General features: G+C 44.2%; 1 protein-coding gene across 7 annotated transcripts in view; it reads right to left on the bottom strand.

The window, feature by feature from the left end:
- Positions 1-6,865: 6,865 nt before the first annotated feature.
- Positions 6,866-23,204, bottom strand: part of LDLRAD4 (low density lipoprotein receptor class A domain containing 4) — a 283,536-nt gene continuing 267,197 nt past the window's right edge. Inside the window, exons 1-4 of one of the 7 annotated variants that reach the window (XM_062633061.1) lie at positions 22,447-22,573; positions 18,600-18,754; positions 9,810-9,863; positions 6,866-8,529 (exon numbers count right to left, since the gene is read on the bottom strand). In XM_062633061.1, coding sequence (XP_062489045.1) covers positions 7,987-8,529; positions 9,810-9,863; positions 18,600-18,704 — 702 coding nt within the window. In that variant the 5' untranslated portion in view covers positions 18,705-18,754; positions 22,447-22,573 and the 3' untranslated portion in view covers positions 6,866-7,986. Of the gene's footprint in view, positions 8,530-9,809; positions 9,864-18,599; positions 18,755-20,020; positions 20,046-21,749; positions 21,773-21,828; positions 22,267-22,446; positions 22,574-23,204 lie in introns of those variants that run through there. The other 6 variants (XM_062633059.1, XM_062633064.1, XM_062633062.1 and 3 more) reach the window with 6 other exon arrangements.

The raw sequence follows: 23,204 nt of genomic DNA, 5'->3' as shown, positions 1-23,204 counted from the left end.
TCTGGTTTTAATTCTTTCATGCACAGAAGTGGTACTGCAGTGCAAACAGAAACGTGAAGGTGGCCAGACAAGGCATACTTCCAAAACTCTCTATGCCCTGATAAACAATAAATGAGTTTACAAGTGACAGTCATGAAATATGCATATTTCCCTATGGTACATGCTTGCTGATAAAACAGCTCAATATACAGAGGGATGGACAAAAGCTACCTGTAAGGGCTTGATGATGCAGAACTGGCCATAAAAGACAATACAGACTTAACACACTTCTTTAAATCAAAAGAAACCCAAAACAACCATGATCAACATTCAGATACAGGACTCCTGTGAGGGCTTTTATAAAGGTATTTACAGACAAATGTGTAGCTGAAGTTTCAGGTCAACAGAGAAGTCATGACAGACTGTGCTCCAAGGCACCATCCTCAAGCGTGACGGGCTGGATTGAAAGCCCACTCAAACCAGAGGAAGTCTCACCACTGACTTCACTGCACTCCAGACAAGGCCCCCTGAGTTTTAGCATAGCATTTAGCTAGTCATCTGAAAAAACCGAACAAAAACGCCATCTCAAACGTATCCCAACACGCTGCTACCTTATATCTGTGATTAAAGCCTGACAAGTATAAAAAACCTACACATAGACTCGAGTATCTATGAAAGATTAGTCGGTATCCATCTGTGAGAGGACTCGTCTGTCTCAGATCGATAAACTTTTACATCACCTACCGCCCTGGGATAGGTAGCACAGTTTAGAAAAATAAGTACAGCATCGGCAAGTCTCTGCACTAGAACTTCATGTTGAGTTTTCCTGAGGTATTTGCTTTACCAAGGAGCAAGCGGGACGGACAGCCCAATGCATGGAGATGCCGGGAGAGAACCGAACTGCGGAGGAGCCTGGCAGAAAGCTTAAGTGTTGGGCCACTTTCCACACCGCTTCCTGTGTTGGGTCTGAACAGGTTTAGGCACTTCTCCCTAGACCTAAATACGAACCCGGGTTAAGCCATTGCTGTCAGATGCCAACACAGCAGCAGCACTTGCCAACTCAAAGTTTATACTCAAATCCTACCTTCAGCTTGCTACCAACTGTGGCCTTCCTTGTCTACCCTTAAGGCTTGCACACTGTGACTGCACAGATCATCAGCGAGCCCCAGATACACACCACGCCTGAAGAGAGTTTGCAGTGGCAGGATCACATACCAACACTGGGCATAGAGCAGGGGCTGGCTGTTGTCACAAACCTCTCGTTGGCCTAGTTTTGATTTTGCAGGGATGGTTTGGGTCAGTTCCCACTTGTCTGAGCTTCACTTCAAATCTAGGATGTGGATAAAAAGAATCAAAAGGTTTTAGGCCATTTCTAAGGGTTGGGGTTTTTTTTTAAGAAAAAAAAAAAACCAGCCTAATCCAGGATAATAATAAATAATGTATCTGCTGGAGAAGCAGTAACTAACATTGGTCAACTCAGCAACAGTGAGGCAACAACCGATTCAAGAAGCATCTAGTTGCAAGGTTAAAGCTGTGGAGGTTTTGTCTGTTTTGTGGGTTTTTTCCTTTTCCTTAAAGTGACACATTTAAAAAACCAAAGAACAAATCTTCACGGCAAAGATGCATCAAATGACCAAACACTACACACAGGTTAGTCAAAAAGGATTTGTTCAAACTTTTTCCATTATGGTATTATATTGATATTTAATAGGAAAATAAAATACATAGACTTCTTGTCACTTGTATGCATCCATTTGCAAACTTTCTTACAAAAAAGGACCAAGCATAGAAGTTGGCATTCACAAAGTCTATGCCTTTTTTTTTTTCTTCTTTTGCTTTAAAATTGGTATCATCTGTACATTATCTTACAGTATTAACAACATCTATTTGTTTTGTATGTTTGTTTGTTCTACCCATTGGGTAGGATATGTGCATAATATATTCAAGTTATACACAGCACCATACAAAGAAAAAAAAAAAATCAACCAAGAACTAGAAAAAAAAGACAGACAACTGAAAAAGCACCATTTTAAGTGAGGCACAACAAAGGTGGGAGCATAAGGCCTGACCCAAAGCCCCCTGAAGTCAGCAAGTCTTCCTACCAACTTCACCAGGCTTTGGAGCAGGCCCTCTAGAGTGCAAGGGGATTCCTATCTGCTCAGACCTGTACATGAGGCACCTTAGTTGCTTACAAACTACTGACATGCAAACCTCCTCAAAATTATAGCTAATACGGACATATATAATTTATTAATAAACCTACCATGGCAGACAGACGAGCACAAACCAAGGAGAGAAAGGAAGAAGAGACAGCTTCATTATCCACAAGATCCTACACACACCACGTTGTTCCAGAAAGCTCACGCACCAAACCATTTAAAACAGCAGCAGCAACAGCAATATAGCAAAGAAATTACAGTCACCTCTGGCAGTAAATCACACGGCTGTCAGAGGGAAGGGGAAAGAATATAGGTTATGTGCTTCTTTATCAATAGCCAACATAAAAAGGTATGCTCTTTTCTAGCAGCAAAGCGGTGCTAGCAATACCCAGGTTGCTTGTGTTCAGTCTAAAACTGGAAGAGACTACAGCAAGGCGGAAGGAAGAGCCAGGAGAGTTTGCAACACTTCTCAAGACAAAACCATTCTTGGTTTTCCCTTTCGAAAGCAGGAGACATGTAGAAAGTGGTTACGAGAATGGCATTAGCAGCCCTGACACATCTAACGCAACTAGTTGTGACTTCAAGGAAACACTCCGCCACTGCATGTCTGCGGTACTTACAAGCGCGGTAAAGCACTTCATCAAAACTGAGCTTGCTGGGAAGAGACAGTGCAGGTCTGGTGTTGGTTTTGGAGGCTGAACTTAACAGTGCAGCTCCTGCTAACTCCCCAGGTGGAGCCATACCAAGAGAATCGCTCTATTTTGCTAGTGCAAGTGTGCCCAGTAGGCCATTTGCCGGCATAGCAATGGCAATGAGAGGTGGATCAAAAGGTAGTTTAAGCTCCTGATTAATCAGCACAGACAGGCAAACAATATACTAAGGATTAAAAAGCCAACCTTACCAACCATCTGCAGTTGGGCCACTCTCTCTCAAAACTTTAAACTTCAATATCTTAACAAAACACACAGAGCCTTCGGACAGGAAACCTCTAAGTTCAACATGTCCTCACAAGGGATTTTTCCGTGCTCCAAAGGGCCTCAACAGGTCTCAGACAATTCAGGGATTTAAATGACTGACACATCTGGGGATACTTGAGGAGAAAAGTTGTAACTGAACTGGTTGGCAAGCAGGCAACACAGTGTGGAGCAAGACCATATAATGTGCAATTAAATTACCTGCAACAGACTTCATCTAAAAAGCAAAGATGTAATCACAAGCCAGCCTTCATTTGAACCCACTGTAGAAATGGATCACTTGGTTCTCAGCATCACTTAGTTTGAAAATACATGCTTCCGAGATGCAGAGTACATGAAGTACACTTCCTTCCTGCGCATCAGTACATGAGGTCTACATTAGGTTTGTCCCAAAAGCATGAGGCCTTTTCAAAGCTCACCCAAAAGGAGAGAGCTGCTGGCTGGAAGATGCACAAGCACAAACAGACAAGAATTTGTGCAGCAAGGAACAACCCTACTGATAAAAACAGGGCCTTGACATTTACAGGACTGAAAAGCAAATATTCCTCATGCCTCCAGTTGTTTGACAAATGACCTGTTCCTGAGAACACAATATACAGCCATTTAGCGCTTCTGAAATGTGATTATGGAATAGTAAATAGTATCTAAATAATCAAGGAGTAGGATACAGACATAAGTTTACATGTTGGTATGCATACACTCACATGTGCATGGACATGACTTAATGGTAATGACCAGAGAGAACTTGTGAATAATCCTAAATGCCTTCAAATGTACCAACAAGCCTGTTGTTTATCCTTGAGGGAAGGAAACAAAGGAAATAAAAACAAAAGCAGAGAACAATTCTGGAGCGTAATCTATTTTCACCTGCATACTATTTTCTTTCTCTTTGCCTATGAAATCAGGTTACCTTAGTTACCACGAGCATTCAGGGCTCAAAGTCAGAGAAAGGTTAGTAATCCATCTTCTCCAACCATTCAAATATTCCTTATAGATCAGAGCATCAGTTTTAAGGTCCAGTATCTTACTACCTGGCAGGGTTAGAAATGACCACTTCAGACAGTGCTGTTCCAGACAGCCTATGCCCGGAACTCTCCATCAGGACAAGGCTTTCTTCCCTATTGCAACACAAAAACTCAGAGATCTGGAATAACAGCAGCAGCTTCCAGCTGGGACAAATTGGTGAGAGAAGTATCTATAACTAATAATAAAAGCCAAATGAAGTACAGCTTGACCCACGGTTCCTGCAGATTCCATGACTGCAGGAACCTAAATGCCTTCCTCACTAGCCATCAAGACCTTATACCTGGGGCATGCCTCTGAGTGTTCAAATTTACGAGGAAAAAACATGCTGTAATGAAGTCACATCATGGGGACATCACTAGACTGAATTTTGGGAAGCTGGGTTACTGGGCAAAGGTCAGGAGATCCAACTAGAGTTCAGGTTAATATGATCCATCACACAGAAAACCCCGCATACGTATATCTGGGTTTGGTGTAGGAAACACATAAACCAGTATGGAGGTATACTCTACATGATTAACTCTACAATGTCTACAGAAATCTCTCATGATTTACAAAGCTCCATCTGAGTGGCTATGCAATACAGTTTCGTAATCCTGGGTATTTTCCAAGGGAGTTTTCCATAAATACTTCACAGAATTACCTATCTCCAGAGAATACCAATTTCTAAGCTTGTAAAGACTGACAGTGGTATCTAATTCCTTTCTTTACCATTTTGTTCTGTTAGCAAGGGCATATTCTCTCTTACTGCAACAGAAGTAGACAAACATACACTGTTGCAATGTTATACTATTGATGGCACTCCCATCAGAGATCACCAATATTCATCAGAAAATACCATATTTAGTCCTATAAGAGGCCCCACAACAAAAACAGCAGATTTCAAGCTCACCTAGAGCAAGCAACAGGTGAATACACTTTCAGAGCTGGCAGGTATACTGGCTGCATATTAACTTTGGACAGCAGAACACGATGAGAAGGCAAAGATACATGAGGAAAGATGACCATCAGGTGAACAAATACCAAGTTATTTTTACACAAATCTTTTCTACAAAGCTGGAACAGGTTATGTTTTCCATGCAAAGAAAAATTTCCTCAGTCAAGAAACAACGGTGCATGCATCATACCAGACAATGGCAATGGGAAGCGCGTAAATCCACTGGCATGCAGAGATGGTAAAACATGGAAAGGACTGTCTTCAAAGAAAAAGCGTGTTCCCAAGAGGTGACTTTGAAGGCAACTTCAAAGTTTACTTGACTGAGATGGGGAAATGTTGGTACTCAACAGGTCCAAGTCCAGGTGTGCTCTGCCACGACAACTGAGTTCCAGCTGCTCTCGCCTGAAGGCTTCTCAGCTAAATAATTCTCATTTAGGGAAGAGCACAGTATCTGTGTGGGCACACACACTCTCTGGCTTAAGGACAACAAAAGTCACTGAAGACCAAAACCAACACTTGCTGGTTTTGTCTCCTGTGTATCTGTGGACTGCTCTTTTGCTTTGCTTTGTTTTTTAACTAAGAATTATGCACATAGGTTGCTTGCAAAAGTCTGATTTCACAGCTTTTACTCCCAGGAAGCAGACGTGATGAGAGCCCTAGCTGACAGACAGCCACCTAGTCATCTCCTAAACATCTGTCCTGTGGGTCTGAGTGGAAAAAGAAACCAACAAAGCGAATCCCATCATAGAATCTTTCTCTCCCTCCCTTCAAATAACACATAAATTAAAAGGCAGCTTCACTCTGCATTACCAGCATGACTCAGACAAAAACAAAACCACAATTACAGACTCAAATGAGGCTGCATATTCAGACTAAAAATTACACAAACATTTTCTAAACTAGACTAAAACCAAATTACTTTATGAAGAACATAATCTATACTGAGGTCCACAAAGCACACACACAGACACACACACTGTTTTGGCATTAAAACTCTGCATAGATCAAAGATGCACTTCAGTTATCAGAGCCCCCAGTGTTCAGAAGTCCTGCAGAAATCCAGCCTCCAGCCATGGGACCAGGCGCTAGGGCACGGCGCTCCTCTCCACAGCCCTCAGGGCACTTGGCTGCTGCCCCAAACCAAGCACAAGGCTTAAGAAAATAGAAAAAAGTGAAAGATCTTAAAGTGAAAAGGTCTGTGACGCACCCATACACATACATATTAGAAACTATCCAAGCTAAAACTCTAAAGGTTCTTACTTTAAGTCCATTTCCAAAATGCATTTTAAGTGCAAGTTGTGCTTTTTCATGTGCTTGTGATGCCACTACCACCATTTGTCAACTGCCTTCCAGCGCTGTGTGTGCCTCTGCACAGGAACAGCCAAGGAGGAGATACTCCACTTGCCACTTCACAAGCAGGTAACGTTTTCCAACTACGCTTAAGACCAGCATGGTAAACCTAGGGCTTACAGACACTTGGTTAATACGTGAGTCATCTTTAGCTGCGAGCGGAGTCCTGCTGGTGTCAGCCGCCTGACATGCACCGAGCAAGAAGGGTTTCCGCAACAGGGTGCAGAGCAAAACAGTTTACAGTGAGAGTAACCAGTGCTCCCACATCAGTCAGGGATGCTGCAGAAGCCAGTGTCACTCTCATAAGTGCTCTCTCAGTACTGCTGCGGAAACAGCAGTTACAGCTACAAAGGCCCCTTCACTTCAACAGGATGGATCTCCGGGACTGAACTTCAGTATCCAAAGGATGAAATGGAGAGCAAAAAGCACAATGGAGTCTCACGTATTTCAACAGCATCACAGGGGGGAAAATCCCACCCTGCATTTTTAAACAATTTATTGCATAATGTCATGATATGTGACTAAATACATTTCAGGCTACAGTGAGGACAAAAATCTCTAAAACTGTAAGTACTGGCAATACCGCATTATGAAAAGAATGGCAGCACTTAGTTAGAATCAATACAAAGTAACACATCTGGGATTTTGTTTTGCCATTTAGGAAACAAATAGTCTACACTGCAAAACAGCTAAACCCGAAGTGATGGAAAACGCTGGGATTTCGTATTCGCCTTCTTCCATTCAAAAGTCTCCAAGACACTTCATTGATGCACTGTTATCTGAATGCAACTTATTGCAAAGACAAGTGTCCCTGTATTTCTTGATTTGTAAAAGTCAAGAGATGTTAGGCTAAGTCCTGTCCCCTCTTTCTAGCAAACCCAGGGGGAGGGGGGCAAACTCCTCCAGATTAATTCTGAGGGTCTATCATTATTCCACAGGTGAAAAGACAACATATAGAAGAACTTCACATAAAACAGTTCCCTCTTATATATTTTGTTTTAAACATTAAGATAGTGCAACTTTTTAAAACACATTTATCACAACACAAATTAATTCCTTGCATTCATCTAAGTTCTCAACTTTATACCTTGGCACACAAAACAGGAATTTTGTTTCATATTTAAAAAAAAAATCCACACCCTGGGAGAAAAAAAAAGCAAACTGGCCAATCCTTCCCCCATTTTGCTGGCAAAACCACCTTCTTTTTTCTGCCATTCAGTGAGTATAAAACAGGCTGTACAAGCCTTATTTCTGTGCTAAGTTAACTTTTAGAATTAAATAATTGAAATAGTTTATTAAAAAAAAATAATATATCCCCCCCTCTCCCCTGAAACACTGCTCATAGACAAACTGAATGGAAGTTTGTATTTCTTTCAATCTGCTTTGCATGCAATTCCCCTGAAAGGAATCAGAAACAAAGAACTGGTTTGCACGTTTGGTTTTACTAAGTTGTACCACGTGAAACGCAACAACATTGTGCACCGGAGCATGGGGGATCTTCCTCCACCGCCCTGCTTCAAACTCTTGTCTTCAGTTCAAATGCACCTGGGCTTATGAGTAACTTTTAGACCAGGTTTCCTGGTTTCCGGTCTTGGCCTTTGCTGGGGACTATTGTGCTCTCTGAATTGTTCGGCTGAAACTGAAGTCTGCTCCCCCTCTGCGAGGAAGAAGGCATGTTGCTGTGCTGGTGATGGAAAAAAGAAGAGCCCGGGTAATGCCCCATGACCTCGCTGTACGTCGGGGGTGGTCCTTCCATCCTTCCATTACTGCTATAGTTGGTTGCACTTATGCCCGAATTGCTGCTTGGTGGGCAGGGGCCCCCACTGTACATGGAGATGTCTATCAAGTCGCTATCAAAAATGGTTCGGTTGGGTGGTGCCCTGACGGATTCCCGGTTGAGCTCCATCTGCTGTTCTGGGTCCCGGAGCTGCAGGGTGCATGGGCCTTGGTATGGTGGAGGCTCTTCTCCATCAGAGAGGGAGATGGTCGGAGGAAGGTCAATCTCATGCTGCATGTATGGGTAAGTGGGCTGGAAACGACTGAAACGGTCCCGCTGCATAAAAGATGGGGCAGTAAACCTGTCCCTGGACCTTGGAGCATACATGATCTGAAACGGGAAGAGACACACGTGACTCCACATCTGACCAAAGCACTGTGGGTGCTCCATATCAACCAAGAACTGGCAAAATGCAAAATGTTTCCCTTTGACATCGATCTCAGAGATTAAGCCCAGTGCGCACGTGCTACCACGTGCATGTACGTGAAAATAAGAGGTAGGAGTTACAGGAAGGATCTAACACATGATACTTGAGAAGAGCTTCATGAATGAAAAAGGAGACACAACACAGCTCCATCTGACATTAAAACATGCACAGCCAAGAGAAAATGATTCTGTTTCTGAACATAGGAAACACATTCTCTCTAGTCTTGACAATTGACTAGTTCTACAAAAATGTCCCAGTGCTGAATTTCAGCTGCAGTCTGAACCTGCCTCTCCCACTCAGAGTTAATGTAATATCCTGCATGACCAAAGAATTCAGACGGTCATTTTAGTATATTTTATAAAGGCCCAGCATATCTCACGCCTTCACCACCAGAGTGCATCAGGTGTCCTTCTTCCCCTCAGCTCTCAGCCAGAATTCAGCCTCCAGGGAGGGCCTATGAGGCTGCTGCATTGAGAGTGCAAAAAATCTCCCTGGCATACCAAGCCCTGGAGAAGGTCCAGCTTTACAAAAGGAAGAGTTCAAGATACTCCGTAAGGAGCTATTGCTCCTCACTTGATCCATCCCAGATCTAGACAGACACATCAGCTTCTTAGATTCAGATCTTTCAAACTGCTCTTCTCATTTCTGGATCCATGCAGGATCTTTAGTCCCTGACCTTTACAGATGTCAGGAAGTCTGCTGTTTATCACAGGAGACCTGCACCACTCAGAGCAATACACCCACAAATTATCACACAGACCAGAGATCTGTGCTAGCTAGAAGATGGGAGGCACTGGTGATAGGATATGGGTAGTAAATCCAAGAAAAAATCAGGGAGAAGATAAACTGGTCTCCCAGCTTCCATTGAATACTCAATCACGGAGCCACTGCATGAGAGAAAAAAACACACCTCTATCACTTACCTGTGAATGGCTACTATGATACAGGGAGGTAATGATGGAGATGAGATGCCAGGTAGGCAGAATTCTGTTCTTTTAATGAAAAGCCTTAGACATTTATGGAATGGGAGTTAAGGCAGGTTCAGTTGTCCACATGAAACCTGCTTTTGATCTACACCAAAAAAAGCTTTATTTGCTAAATATACTGATGTTTCTGAAAGGAACAAAATATATATTACAGTAACGAGGAAAGCACATTGGTGAAGATGGTAAGAAATCTGTACCTCTGAAGCACCCTGGCGTGAAACTGAGCTTTCTGAAGGCCACAAGCACCCTTCCTGGAATGCAGAAGAAAACAACAAAAGAGGAAAAATTAATAGATCGCATCACCATCCTGCCTGAATACCACAACTCCTAGTCAGTCAGCTTCTATGGACTGGCTGTCTCCACCTAAAGAGAGGCAATAAACAAGGAACATCCCACCAGCTTCTCTAAAACTAGAGCAAATAGCTGCTCTGCACCCAAGTAAATCAAGCTTGGTCTGTTTTACAACTGCCAAGGCACCATCCACAGCACATAGCCTCACAGGCTGTAAGGACATAGCAAGCCAGTTGCAACTATGAGTGCAGCAGCATGCAGCGATGACAGGAGAAACTTAAGCACTTGTGTGTTGAGCAGGCACCCGTCACCTCCCAGCCTATGACAAGGCCACATAAGCAGGTCCAATGAAGCTGACCAGCAGCCAGGATCCCAATTACAGGCCAGAGGCAAAACAGTTTGCAACAAAACCTGGCATCTGTAATGTCAGCAAAGTGACAGTCACTCTAAGCCCAGGTATAGTCTGGTCAAAAGCAGCCTGTGATCTTGTCAGGAGAGTCCACTGCAGAGCAAAGCTGCTTTAAGAGGAATCTCCCACAGGATTCAGCTGTTAAGGGAAATGCTTTGAGTAACAAAACTGGTCAATCACTTCTCTTCTGTAGCTTTAGAGAGCAGAGAGAGAGGCTGACAATTACCACTATTCGAAACTTCCCTTTGCAAGTATCCCCATTTGCAACAGCCTGATACAAAAGACAAATCTTGCTTAGATTCATGTATTTCAGTGTCTATATAAGGTTTTGTCAATAGAAGAAATTGTAACTGTATAACTGTATGCATACATGTATACACATACCGTGTACATACCTTCCTTTCCACCCCTTCATCACCCAGGTGTATTTTGAAATATCTGAGGATATATTTGCACAATTAAAGACAAGCAGGTTATCAGCAGCTGCCCAGCAGGCTCCAAGCCTGTTGTAATTCTTAAGTAAAACATGTTAGTCAAAGCTAACATGCTCAATTAACTGCCCACAAACTACATGCCATACACAGCACAACAGCAGATTCCCAAGTGATGGCTTGAAAAGTATGAGAGCTTTATGCTTATTGCAACTGTCTTAGTCTCATCTTTAATGTGTTCAAGCTCAGAGGAGAAGAAAAAAGACAAAACCAATGGCACAACCCAGGAAGAAATTCAATCCCACTCACATTACTTCAATTCCCTGATGGTGGAAGCAGAATCAAGGACTCCCATCCTAGGGCCCTAAGGCAGGAGAGTTAAGAACAGCTGGGGGACATGGTGCAACACATGGAGAAAAACTCCTTGTGCTGAGATGGGAGCCTAGGCACACACACCTGGTACCAGCAATGCCTAACAGAAATGACTTGTAAGAGTGGAGATGCCCATCACTGTACCAGGCATGAACAGTACATGTTGATGCCCAGTACAGTAAAAGACCCTGCCTAGAGGCACTGCAGTTGCTACAGGGACCCCACCTAATGCAACCAGGTTAGTGAGAGAGTCGGACCAAGACAATGAGACCAAAGGAGCTCAAGGCTCTCCCTGTTCTGGGCTACCTGCTTGAAGAGATAGACAGTTTGGGATGCCCCTGAACTCCAAGGCTATGAGATCCTTAGGACACAAGGATGTGTGATAACATGGCCTCTGTGACAGTGTGTTCTACAGCCCACCTGTAGCGACTCACCTCCCTAATGTTTCTTCTGGAGAGAGCTGCGGGCTGAATAAATCATTTGGCAGCAGCCAGCCCCCAGTAAGATCTCGATCTCTATCTCAGGAGCCAGAGGAACAATACAAGCAGATGGCTGGGTAGCATATGCTCAGCATGCCCACACTTAGAAAATACCGGGCTCACACCCCACATGCAGACTAGCCTCACTATGCATACGTTGTTGGTTCAGTACCACAGTACAAGATTCTCATCATGACTGGAATAAGCCCAGACTAACTGGCCCAATGTAGGAAAAGGCACTGCACTTTCATGCAGGGCATGAGCCAGTCTTAAAATGGACAGCAAGAAAGGCAAGGAGAAAGGGAAGGAGATAGCAAACTACCAGGTTTCCTGCATTCAGCTATGCAGGAGTCCCCCTTCTAGGTCCTGAACTTACTGTACAGTGACCTGCAAGGACAAATAAAAACATGCACTGAATAGATACAAGGGTTGGTGCCTACCTACCCCACTGTTCTTGGTGTCATAGCAAGGGGTTTAGAGAAGAAGAAAGGGAAAACCTCAATGTTTCAGAAGGGAAATATACCCCTACCTTCCCCCTCCTCCCCTTCCCCCAGATGTAAGAAATAACATGCTGGTACTGCCATGAACAATGTGGGTTGACTTACATTGATGAAAAGTATTATTTCTTGCTCTCTCATTGTCCCTCTACTTACTGACCTCCATTTGACAGCTAAAATATTTCCCTGTGCTCAGATCTGAGAAAAAAAGGTAAGAACCAACAGCATTTGCATTCATATTCCCTTACACTGGTCCTCTCTTTTTACTATTCAAATTACTAAGGCAGCTCAGCCTAATGATAAACTACTTTGAACTTCTTTTCACTCAGTGACTTCCCATCCCACTTCTCACCCTCTGAGCAAGACAAAGCCAGGCACAGGCAATAGAGCTCAGCACCATGACTGAACAGCTGCCAGGACTGGCACAAGCTTGCAGCCCCAGCAACCCCACTGCATGGCACTGTGCCGAAAGGAACTTCCCAGCTAGCAAATCCAGTGCTGGCAGTCCTGCTTGATGCCCCCCTCACAACCAACACCCAGGGATTTGTGCAGGTGGTTCTCAGGTATGGGCAATCAAGGTTAAACCTGAGGAAATGCAATTTACCTGTTTTGGGTTTTTTTTTGGTGTTTGTTTCTTTTTTTTTGTGGACAATATATAATTTCCCTGTTTCTTATAGGTTTTCAATAGCTAGCCGCTTCAACTCACCCCTTCTTAAAGAGGCTAAGGGTCTTCAGGTGTAAGCTTCAGTACTTAAAAGTAACAGGAAGAGAAAGCTTATACATTAATCCCCTATACTGTATTTATTTTTAACAGTGTTAGGTTTGGGGAGTTAAAAAGAAACCATCTCCATGGTAAATCCTAGCTCCTACAAAGCAAGAAAAATCTTAGGGATCCAGCTATGTCTTTTGCTAACCTTTGCCATTGCTGGGTTTCACAATAATTTACAGAAATTAATTTTGTGATTAGTTTTTTAAATAATGTCATTTAATAAATCCAGTTGGGTGATTATTTAATTATCTTATGGTGAATTATCTTATGGTGATTATTTAGTTCAATATTTAGAGCTTAGGAGACTGGATAAACCTAACATAATTTGCCTAATTTCTATTTTACAAAGGTTTACAGTCTCTAGAATTAAACAGTTTAGAAAGATCACTTTTTGAGGGCAATTTTAAACACAGTGCTTCTTGAAGCATGCAGTATAATCCAGCTACTGCAGCTGATCATCAGGATATTGACAGACAGCAGGCAGGAAGAAGAATTTTTAACTCAGGATAAGTTACAGGTAAAAATTTATGCTCAGTAAGAAAAATTCCTCAAACTGTAATAAAGAAAAACATCCACTGTGCTGGTTTTAGCTGAGATAGAGTTAATGTTCTTCATAGTAGCTAACATCGGACTACATTCTGGATCTGTGCTGAAAGTAGTACTGATAATGCAGAGATGTTTTCATCAGCGCTTACACAGAGCCAAGGCCTTTTCTGCTCCTCGCACCACCCCACTAGTGAGCAGGCTGGGAGGGACACAGCTTCTCCGCAGTCCCCAGGTTTGCTGGGGTACGGCTGAACACCTACCTGATCATGGGGCATGATGAATGAATTCCTTGGCTTGCTTTGCTTGCATACACAGGTTTGCTTTACCCATTGAACTGTCTTTATCTCAACACACAAGTTTCCTCACTTTCACCATTCTGATTCTCTCCCCCATCCTGCTGGAAGCAAGCAGCAGTTTGGTTCCTAGTTACCAGCTGGGGTTAAACCACAACAACCTTGTATAACCCAAATTTTTTTTTTACTGACTCTTAAGGAGATTCTTGGCTTTTCATACACTTCCAAGTTTCTGAGAATTAGAACTCTGCCTGAAATTTTATTTCCTGAGAATAAAAGTCAGGTTTCCACCTGGAAAGATTTCACTGGAAAGATTAAGAAGGTCCCTCTCTTCTCTTCAATTATATTCAGATTTTTATTTTATTATTTTTCATATGTGTATATATAAGCACACACAAAAATACACACACTTCTTTTGCAAATGAGGTTTCAGACAGCAGTGTAGTTTCTGATTTTGGCCCTAGGTGGTACCTTACACCACATTAAAACAGTGGCTTGCTAAAAATGTTCAGGGAAGGCAAATGGGCCTCCCTGCCTCTTCCCGGCTGATACAGACCACCACAGCTCTGAAGATGCAACACTTTCCTACCCAAACAAACTATTGTGCTGTCCCCAACAGAATGACAAGTATTCCGGCAGGACCACTCCTTCCTTTAAAAGCTGTGTTTCCCCAAGGGAAGGAAAGGTTACAGTGTCTGGCACAGCCCTATACAGTAACAAGGAGAAGTATTAGAGATGTAATTATGAAGAGCGCCAAACTTCTCACATGTAGTGCACCTCCCTATGCTTAAAGCAATTATTTCTCTTACTTAATGCTTTAAAAGTTTTATTTCCTCAACTTCACAGCACTTTACTGCTTTAAGTAATCTTAATTTCATCCCAGTGAAGGAAATAAGTGCTATTATCCTTCCTCCTTTGTTTGGAGATGAAGCAAGTTGCCCAAGGAGACACACTGAGTCAGGAGCCACTCAAAGCTGGCATTCCTTGCTTCTAGTCCTAACTCTGGATTTCCTAGACAATCCTGCCCTTCTTAAAGATGCTCTAGCTTTATTGTGGTAGACTTCAAAGACCAGCAGCCAGGACGCACTGTCCCTCCTGGCAGCACTCCCTGTGGAAAGGCAAGCCCATATCCCTCATGCAGACAGTGGGAGAACAGTGCACATCCAGCTCTTGCCGACCAGTGTCTGGCACCAAAGAAAGATTTGGCAAATCAGGGTGGTCTACAGCACTCATATTCACCCCGGGTTCTCGTTCCCAGTGGGATTTTCTTTCTTCTGCACATGTCAGTAGCAAATGAGAATAAGTGGCCCAGGGATGCCAGCAGGGAACAGAAGGAATAATGCCAACACCAGAGGGGAATAATTTAAAAGGCCAAGAGGCAAGACTAACATTTGAAATCGCCAACAAATCCCTGGAGTTGTCAATATTATTGAGTATTTTCTGACGCCCTCCTGACATTACATCCTTTTATTCTGAAACAGCTGTTCCAGGAAACGGGAGTATTTTCCTAGCTGTGCTCCTAGAACTCAGCATTCTACATGGACACTACCAAAGCAGGTCCTAGTGCAAGCTGACTAGCCCTAGCAACAATGCTGCCTTTGGGGCTGAGAGGCAGGGGCTGGTCGGGGCAAGCATCTTGTGTGATAACTGGCACAGACTTCGCTGCCAGGAGTGAGCCTGGGGCATTCCAAGTGTTCAGTACTCCTTCAATACCCACTTTATAGGTGAAAAAGACAGACAGCAGCCACCAGGGTTGGGAGAAGGAATGAATTTAGGGCCACCAGAAGCTCATTAAGTTCCTAACACTTGTGAATGCAGTGATATCCTCTAATACCCAAACTTCCGGACTTGGAAGACAATGAAAATTTCAATTTCCAGGATTTTTTGGTGGTGTTGTTGGCTGGGGTTTTTTTGATTGGTTGGTTGGGTTTAACATAAAGGAAGTTGACCCAGACAAAGAACACACAAATACTTTTTATTTCATTATTTTGCAGCCTGATCACATGCATTTTACAGGTGTGAGGTTGGCAATAAAGGCCGTAGATAATTTATCTGTTCATTTATATTGCACTTTCTAGAAGAACCAGAATAAGAGATATCATCTGTTCAATAGTTGGTCTTTATGAGGCCAGAAATCTGTGTAATTCAGCCACAGCTCAGCTGTTGGAAGGCTTTATAATCTAGAAATAGGACAGGCTTGAAGGAAAATTGAAGGTAACAAAAGGACAAAAAAAAAAGGCCCATCTGAATAGGAAAGGCATTGTTCTGTATCTTGATACACTTCTGCTACCCCAGTTATGTGAAGGGGGGCTCACTCCATAGTTCACTACAGGAACTAGCCAACAGTCAATTAATTTGCTTTACCACTTTAAGAAATATGGCTGAATTTTCTCTATTTCCATTCCTTATTTCTCCTCCAGCAGAAGGCCTGAGTCAGAATTTTTTCTTCAGACCTTAGTAGTTAATAAACACTTAAATCTGTTTTCAGACTCTGTATACTATTAAAAAAAAAATGCCTTGGAAGAGTACCCATTTATCGATTGCATTTGCACACAGAACAAGACCTGCGTGGTTAAAATAGAAATATATTTTTGAAGTGTATAATCTAACCCAAACCTCACTGTTCACACTACTTGCCTCATGCTGCCATGGACAGTGAGAACAGACGGATCCTTTCCAGTTTCACATGACAGAGCAAATGCTTTAGTTTTAATATCCTCATGCACCACACACTGCTTTTAAGGTCTGCACTGCAAATAGCACACAACCAGTTTCTATCAGAATTTCCTTTAACACCTGAGACAAAGAAAAATTCAAATATATTTGCCATCTAACCTCAGAAACCTCTGAAGTCCTGTTCCCCACAAACATGACCTTTTAAGAACAGCTTCAGTTTATCAGAAATCCACATGAGTAATAACTGATAACAAACCTACATCAGAGTTTTTGGAAGAATTAGTAACTAGTTACTGCCAGCCAATAATCAATTCCCATGAAGTGCTCACATGGCTATGATTATCATTACTTACAATGACACCATCAAACTGAAACTGAGTCAGTGTTTTAAAAATTAATAAAGAGCAATTCTGGACAGTAAAGCAGTTCTTAACTCCCCACTGCCAAACTGCATGTTCTTCACAAGAAGATGATGTTTCCTCTCTTGTGTCCAAGAGAAAAGGCATCACTTGGTCTGATGACAGACAATACTAACGAACCATACAAAGGAAATAATGGGTTACTTCACGCATTTGACAGCTTACTGCAGTTTTAAAAGATTTGAGGATGAAAATGCATTTCCTTTATCTCAAATTATTTCATTTTAGGTACTTGTAGCAATTATAGCTAACATTTTTCAGACAGGAGTGCGGTTCTTTAATTACAGTGTCCATTTCAAAGCATCATCCAAATTAATCTATGCAATTTTTCCAGCCCTGAAGTCCACAAGGTTAAGGTTTGACAAGTTCCAGTTCCATCTGTAACCAAATTAGAGCTAAAAATTCCTGTGCTACCAAAGCACTAGGAAATGAGGCAACCTACCCCTGAGCTCCTTTTCTCTCTGTGCAGCCTCTGACATAAGAGCTGCTCAACTGCAGCAAGAGGGTGCAGGTGATGTGCTAAGTGACAGCTTTGGGAGTCCTGCATTCATCACGTTTTATAGCTGGTTTTCAGGAGGGAGCTGCCAGTTGCCAGAGGTCTAGCCCCGGCTCCAGCACTCCTGGCTCCTCCCCTGCCAGCACTCCCTCCCCTGCCCCAGCACTTTGCTCCCTGATCTGGCTGAAATCTAACTGAAAAAAAAAAAGGCAATTAGTGTTCAGCCAGATTGTCCCTGAGGCCTCACAACATGATCTTAGCAACTTCCTAAGGAGCAAAAAAGAGGAGGAAGCACGGGACTGTGACATAAAGGTGAGACTGCGTGGACTTGCAACTAGTGTAAGCCATTATGGTACCCACACCTTTCAGTTACAATCAGACAATTTTTTTTGATGGGGGAAATGAAATAAAGCTGTGAACCCAAAGCTGTTGCCACTAATTTAATGCATCAAAAGCCTCCCCTCACAAATGGCCCCTTGGCCATCACAGTCAGCAAAGAGCCAAAGGCATCACTTCAAGGACATCAAAAAGCACATCAGGAAAAAAGACCTCCCTGCAACATCCATGGCTTTGGAAGTATGTCCCAAGGTCAGGGACACCCCTGCGGGTTAACCCTCACATGGGAGCAGTGCATCCTACCCAGTAAACACCTGGGTTACTCACAAGGCAAGTAACATGCCCATTTACTGTTAGGTTGACTAAAGACAGGTTTAAGTCTCAACTGAGATTTGGTCTTAAGCCTTTGGCTCTGTAACAACACATCTTAACCACTCCACATCCTTGGAGGGATCATTTTCCTAGTATTTTCTTACTGTCTGAGTGAAAAAAACCAAACATTATATTTTCCTGGGCCCTTACTCAGCCAGTTTGGATCCAGCGAAGAGTTAGTGTAGCTTCACAAAACAGTAGCACTAATAAAACTCCAGGATATGAGTAAGTATATGAAAAGTCACAATATATATGTCAAATCTTTATACCTCAGGTGATCACCATTAATTCCCCTCCCACTCCCCTTCAAATTACAACAGCAGCAAACAGGATGTCACATACAAGCCTCCAAACATATAATGAAAACAGGCTACATAAAACAGAAGACTCTAAAAATAAGACAGTGTATCTTGAATTTATTTCAGAGTCTTTTTTCCTACTGAAAAATACAACCTCAGTAAATGACCCAACTATAGCAAGTATTAAAAAGTGACATCAGAAGTTTTGCCAACACTTGCCTGTACCAGAGCTCCTCAGGAAGCCATGCTGCAGACCATACAGCACAAGGAGAAGGAAGTTGGTACAAAGGGCTCATACTCACCGTCTGCAAAGTTTCTTCCTGTCTTCTGCTTTGGCTCTGTCGACTGATAAAGGAGCGTGTCGAGAGTTTGTAATGGTTCAACAAGCAGATGATCACTACCACCATAACAGTTATAACCACAATTATAATGATGATTTGAACAAACTCCAGTTCAGCTAAAACAAAGAAAAAAAGGAAAATGTCAATCACACACAGAACGTTGCCCATCAAAACAGTAATTTGAAAAACCCTCAGTATGTCCTCAAGACTGATCTGGAGCAAGGTCCTACTGCTGTTCATTTCACAAAGTTTTGTGAAGCACACTGTTCTAAAACATATGAAAATTGTTTCAGTTTTGGCCAGTGCCAGTCAGTCAGTATAAACAGCTGCAGGTGACAGCCAAGGAACTTCTTGGTGATCCTTCTCTGCAGCCTTCACAGACAACAAACTCTTCAGCAGAAACACTTCAGAAAAGCCTTCTGGATAATACAACAGTTTCACAGGGGGGGAGGGAGGGAAGGGGGAGCAACCAAAAAAAACCCGGCAAAAAAACAAGGAACACCACATATGAAACTCACTCTAGTTTAATAGCCACCTGCAATGCCAATAGAGTCCAGAGGCCTCCAGGTGCTTCAAAGCAGGGGCCATGCAGAAAGAAATCAGGACACTGTATATAGTAAACTATCCTTATTTTTTTTTAACAGCTAAACAGCATGAAAGCTACTTATATCACGTGGAGCACAAGGTTTTTTTCCTATTGAATTCACATGCAATGTCTTTTTCAATCACTCCTCTCCAACCAGAGTGAAATTAACTTTTCTAGGATATTCCCATTCAGGTAAAAATTAGAAGAGAACTGGTACTTTAAACAATATATGCTCAACTACAGTTAAAATGAAACCTGGACCCTGGCTGTTGCAAGAGATAAAATTACAATGAACATCAGAGGCTATTACCTTATCAGAAGTCCTGCCTATACCATAAATATTAAGTATATTTAGAAATAAGTCACACTTGCACCCCTTCTGCTATACAGGAGCAGAAAGCACGAGCAATGTAAGTGGAGAAACTGCCCTTTGGAGCTACACAGTTCCTGATATTTCTATGGAAACTGCATTGCTCACAGGGGATGCTCTCATCTTGAAAGACAACTCCAGCAAATGGGAAGTCACCTTTGGTTGCTAGGCTGGTAGAAAAAGCAAAGCAGCAGCACAAGTTGCTCAGTTTCAGCACTTTCCAAGAAAGTCACTCACTACTTTTGGGCACCGAAACAGGAACTGAGAGAGCCAGTATTAAATTTGTTTTTTAAAAGCAGATGAGGAAAGAAAGATAACAAAATATAAAGAGACAAAGCAAATACTGGAGAAAACAAGCTCCCCTCTCCCCTTATCTCTTTCAGCTGCAGTCATCTTCAGCCTTCTATGTAACAGCAGTACACTTACACGAACACAGCTATGAAGCTGAGCTAGGAAAATGCTGTTCACACATAAAAACCCAAAGTGGCCTGCAGTGGAACTAAAAGAAACACAAGGCTGTTCCATTATTCTAAGATCTCTTGCGAACAAAACCCATGCTACAGGCACTGCAGTGTGCAGGTGTCCACTGGAGGCTGTTGCAGAGGACCAGCTGCTTGTCACAAGTTACCAGTGGGCACAGGGACACCACTAAGTATTGAGGCTCTGCAATTGTCTCAGGAATAAACTAAACCTTTTTTAAGGCTAAGGAGAAAGTAAAGGGCAAAAACACATCTACCATTTAATTTCTCTTTGCTGTTAAGTACCATACACTCATCATTAAGATCACCCGCATTTTCAAAACATTCGATAGTCAGTGCTTTGCCCTGCCTTTGCTATCAACCCCACATGCAGTGCAGTAATACCTCTTTTTTTTCCTCCCCCTCTCTTGCATCACTGGAAGCTAACAATGTCCACACCAACAGATCAAAAAGCAGAAAGCATAGAAATAATTAAAAAACAAACCCACCAAAGCCAAGTTTAAGTAATTTTTCTTTGGCTCAGAAACACAGAATACAGACTTGACACAGCTGACAACTGCTGCAATTAACATTCTGCAGTTACTGAGCATAAGGGGCTTCTTTACCTAAAACTTTTTTTGGGGGAGAGTCCATGTAATACTTTACACTCGAAATTGAGAGACTGTTGCTAAAGGGCAACATGCTAAACAAGCAATGTTGATTTAGGCTTTCCTAGAATGCAGAGATCACTGGAATGACATGTTACTTCTCTATCTGCCAAGGGCAGAGTCTTCTAAATTTATCACGGCCCCAGCATTTCAGTGGCAGGGAACAGTACCTCTCCTTTTGAAATAAGTGACTTCGAGTGTGAGCATTCCCCTGGGAGGGGGTAATCCCTTGGAAACGTTTCACTAAAGCACAGCTACAAAAGAAAATTAAAACCATAGCACATAGGTGTGAGCACAGAGGATTTTCCAATTAAACAATAAAACACCCTACGGACGTTCAAGTGAATTTTCCCACTAAAAAGCAAGGGGAAAGGAAAAAGGAAAGTAATTTTTAATCTCTCCTTTCCCCTGACCAGCCCTCCTGCTACTCATTAGGTTATTAACAGGAAAAACAAAGAGACAAGAGCAGCAACGACCTCTATTCGCTGGCACTGCTCAGAGCAATCTGAAAAGTCGCTGGCAGCTACTGACACAGACTGGGGTCACGCCGGCCGCCGGCTCACCTCCTGCCCTGCTGCTGGGTGTAAAGGGCCCTCGATACCACCTTCCTAACAGGCATCTCCTCCTCCCCGCTTTTCCTATAAATTAACTGGGAAAGAGGCGGGGGGTGGGGGAAGGAGCTTTGGGAAGAGAAAGTATATGTTTTTACCTCCCCAAATCTCTTTCACACTCACACCTGTTTCTTCACACACAGGAAATAATATTTAGAACACCGTTTTTCTTCTCCCAGGAGAATACTTTTTTATGGCAAACGCACAAAACCAAAGAGACAGCTACATATTGCATGAAAACACCTTCACAGAGGAGTACAAAAAAAAAAGAAAAGATTTATAACGCTACCAACAGCCACAAAAGTGCCCGCACGGTCACCCGAACCCTCCCGAGCACACACGACCCCCGTCCCGCCCGGAGCCCCAGGTAGGCTGCTCTGCAGGGAGCGCTCTTCCAGCGGGCTGGGCTGTAAGTTACCGGGTGTCGCCCCGGTATCCCGGGGCCGGAGTTGGCAGGAGCCCCAGCGCGCAGGCACGCCGGACGAACGAGCGGGTACCTCTTTCCAACAACAGGTCTTTTAACCGCGCATCCGTCACCGCTGTCCTGTTAAGCCGCTCACTAGACATGCTCGCCTCCGGCGGACGGGGGGCTCAGGCCGCTCCGCCAACCCCAGCGGCGGGCACCGCATCACCGGCGGCCCCGAGCTCCATGCAGCGAGGAAAACACCGCTCTCGGGCCGCCCGCTCAGCCCGAGCTGACTCACAGACAGGCAGACAGACAAGTCAGCCTCCTGCCTGTCCACCCGTCCCTCTCCTCAGCGCACCGCAGGCCACAGCCCCGGCACTACCGACTGCCAAGTGCTGCCGGCAGCGGGCGGCGCGCTGTGAGGAGGCCGCGGGCGGGCGACCGAGCAGGGCCGGACCGGGGCTAGCACCGGCTACTCTCGTTCCACCCCCACTCCGCGTGTGCGCACACGGACAGAGAAGGGAGCCGCCTTCGCGCCGCGCTCAGCCCGGGCGAGATTAATGATTAAAAATAAAAATAATTAAAAGAAATAACCGGCGAGAGCAAAAGAAAAAAAAAATGGACACGAAGAACCCCGCGACAGCGCGCCAGAGCCGGAGGGAGGAAGGGAGCTAAGGAGGTACGGAGGAACGAGCGTAGTGCAGCTTACCCGCGCCACCGCCCCGCCGCTCTTTAAGCCCGGCCCGGCCCGGCGGGCGCTCGGGGCGCCCCAGCTCTTCCGCCTGACCCGGCCGATGCGCCTGCGCCGCTGCCTCAGGCACCGCCCACCCCTCACTACCACCGCCCACCCCCCCCAGCACGTGTCCGCGCCCCGCCCCAGCCGCCGGTCCCGGCCGAAGAGCTGGGGTGAGGGTCGGGGAGGAGCAAAGCATCTTCCGTTGCTTGTAACCACCCAGACCGAGACAGTCCCGTCCCCGCTCACCTGGGCAGGCACCGGCAAGGAAACTTCCCGCCGGCCCGCGCCTCAGGTACACAGCCAGCGACAGCGGAAACCCCTGCGGGCCGCACGGCTGCAGTTCTGTTGTGTGCAGCGTTGTGGGGAGAGCCGCGGGAGTAAGGTACTGAAGAGACGCGCGCTGGTGTATTGTGAAACGATAACCGCCGGAAGAAATCGCGCCTTCAACCTCCAGAAACAGTTAAAAAGAAACACAGAGGGGAAGGGAGAGGATAACATCGGGGGTTTGAGACTTGGGTTCCAGCCCCATGTGTGTTTCATTGGCAAAATTCCCGGCTCCAGCAGCTCCTGTCTTCTCCTGCCCCAGCGCCAGCCGCTCTGGACTGTCAGTTCGACAGGGATCGAACCCTCAGTCACAGTCAGAAAACCACAGGGGAGGTCAGCAGCAGGGACCTGAAGCACAGCCCCACCAGAGTCCCTGCCATATCCCTCATTTAGCGCTATGTCCACCA

Source organism: Pezoporus occidentalis, unplaced genomic scaffold (genome assembly GCF_034315485.1).
Source record: "Pezoporus occidentalis ecotype Australia unplaced genomic scaffold, CSIRO_AGI_Poc_V1 ctg4, whole genome shotgun sequence".
Lineage (NCBI taxonomy): Eukaryota > Metazoa > Chordata > Aves > Psittaciformes > Psittacidae > Pezoporus > Pezoporus occidentalis.
Note: the sequence above shows the minus strand (reverse complement) of the source record. Positions and strands in the feature narration are given on the sequence as shown.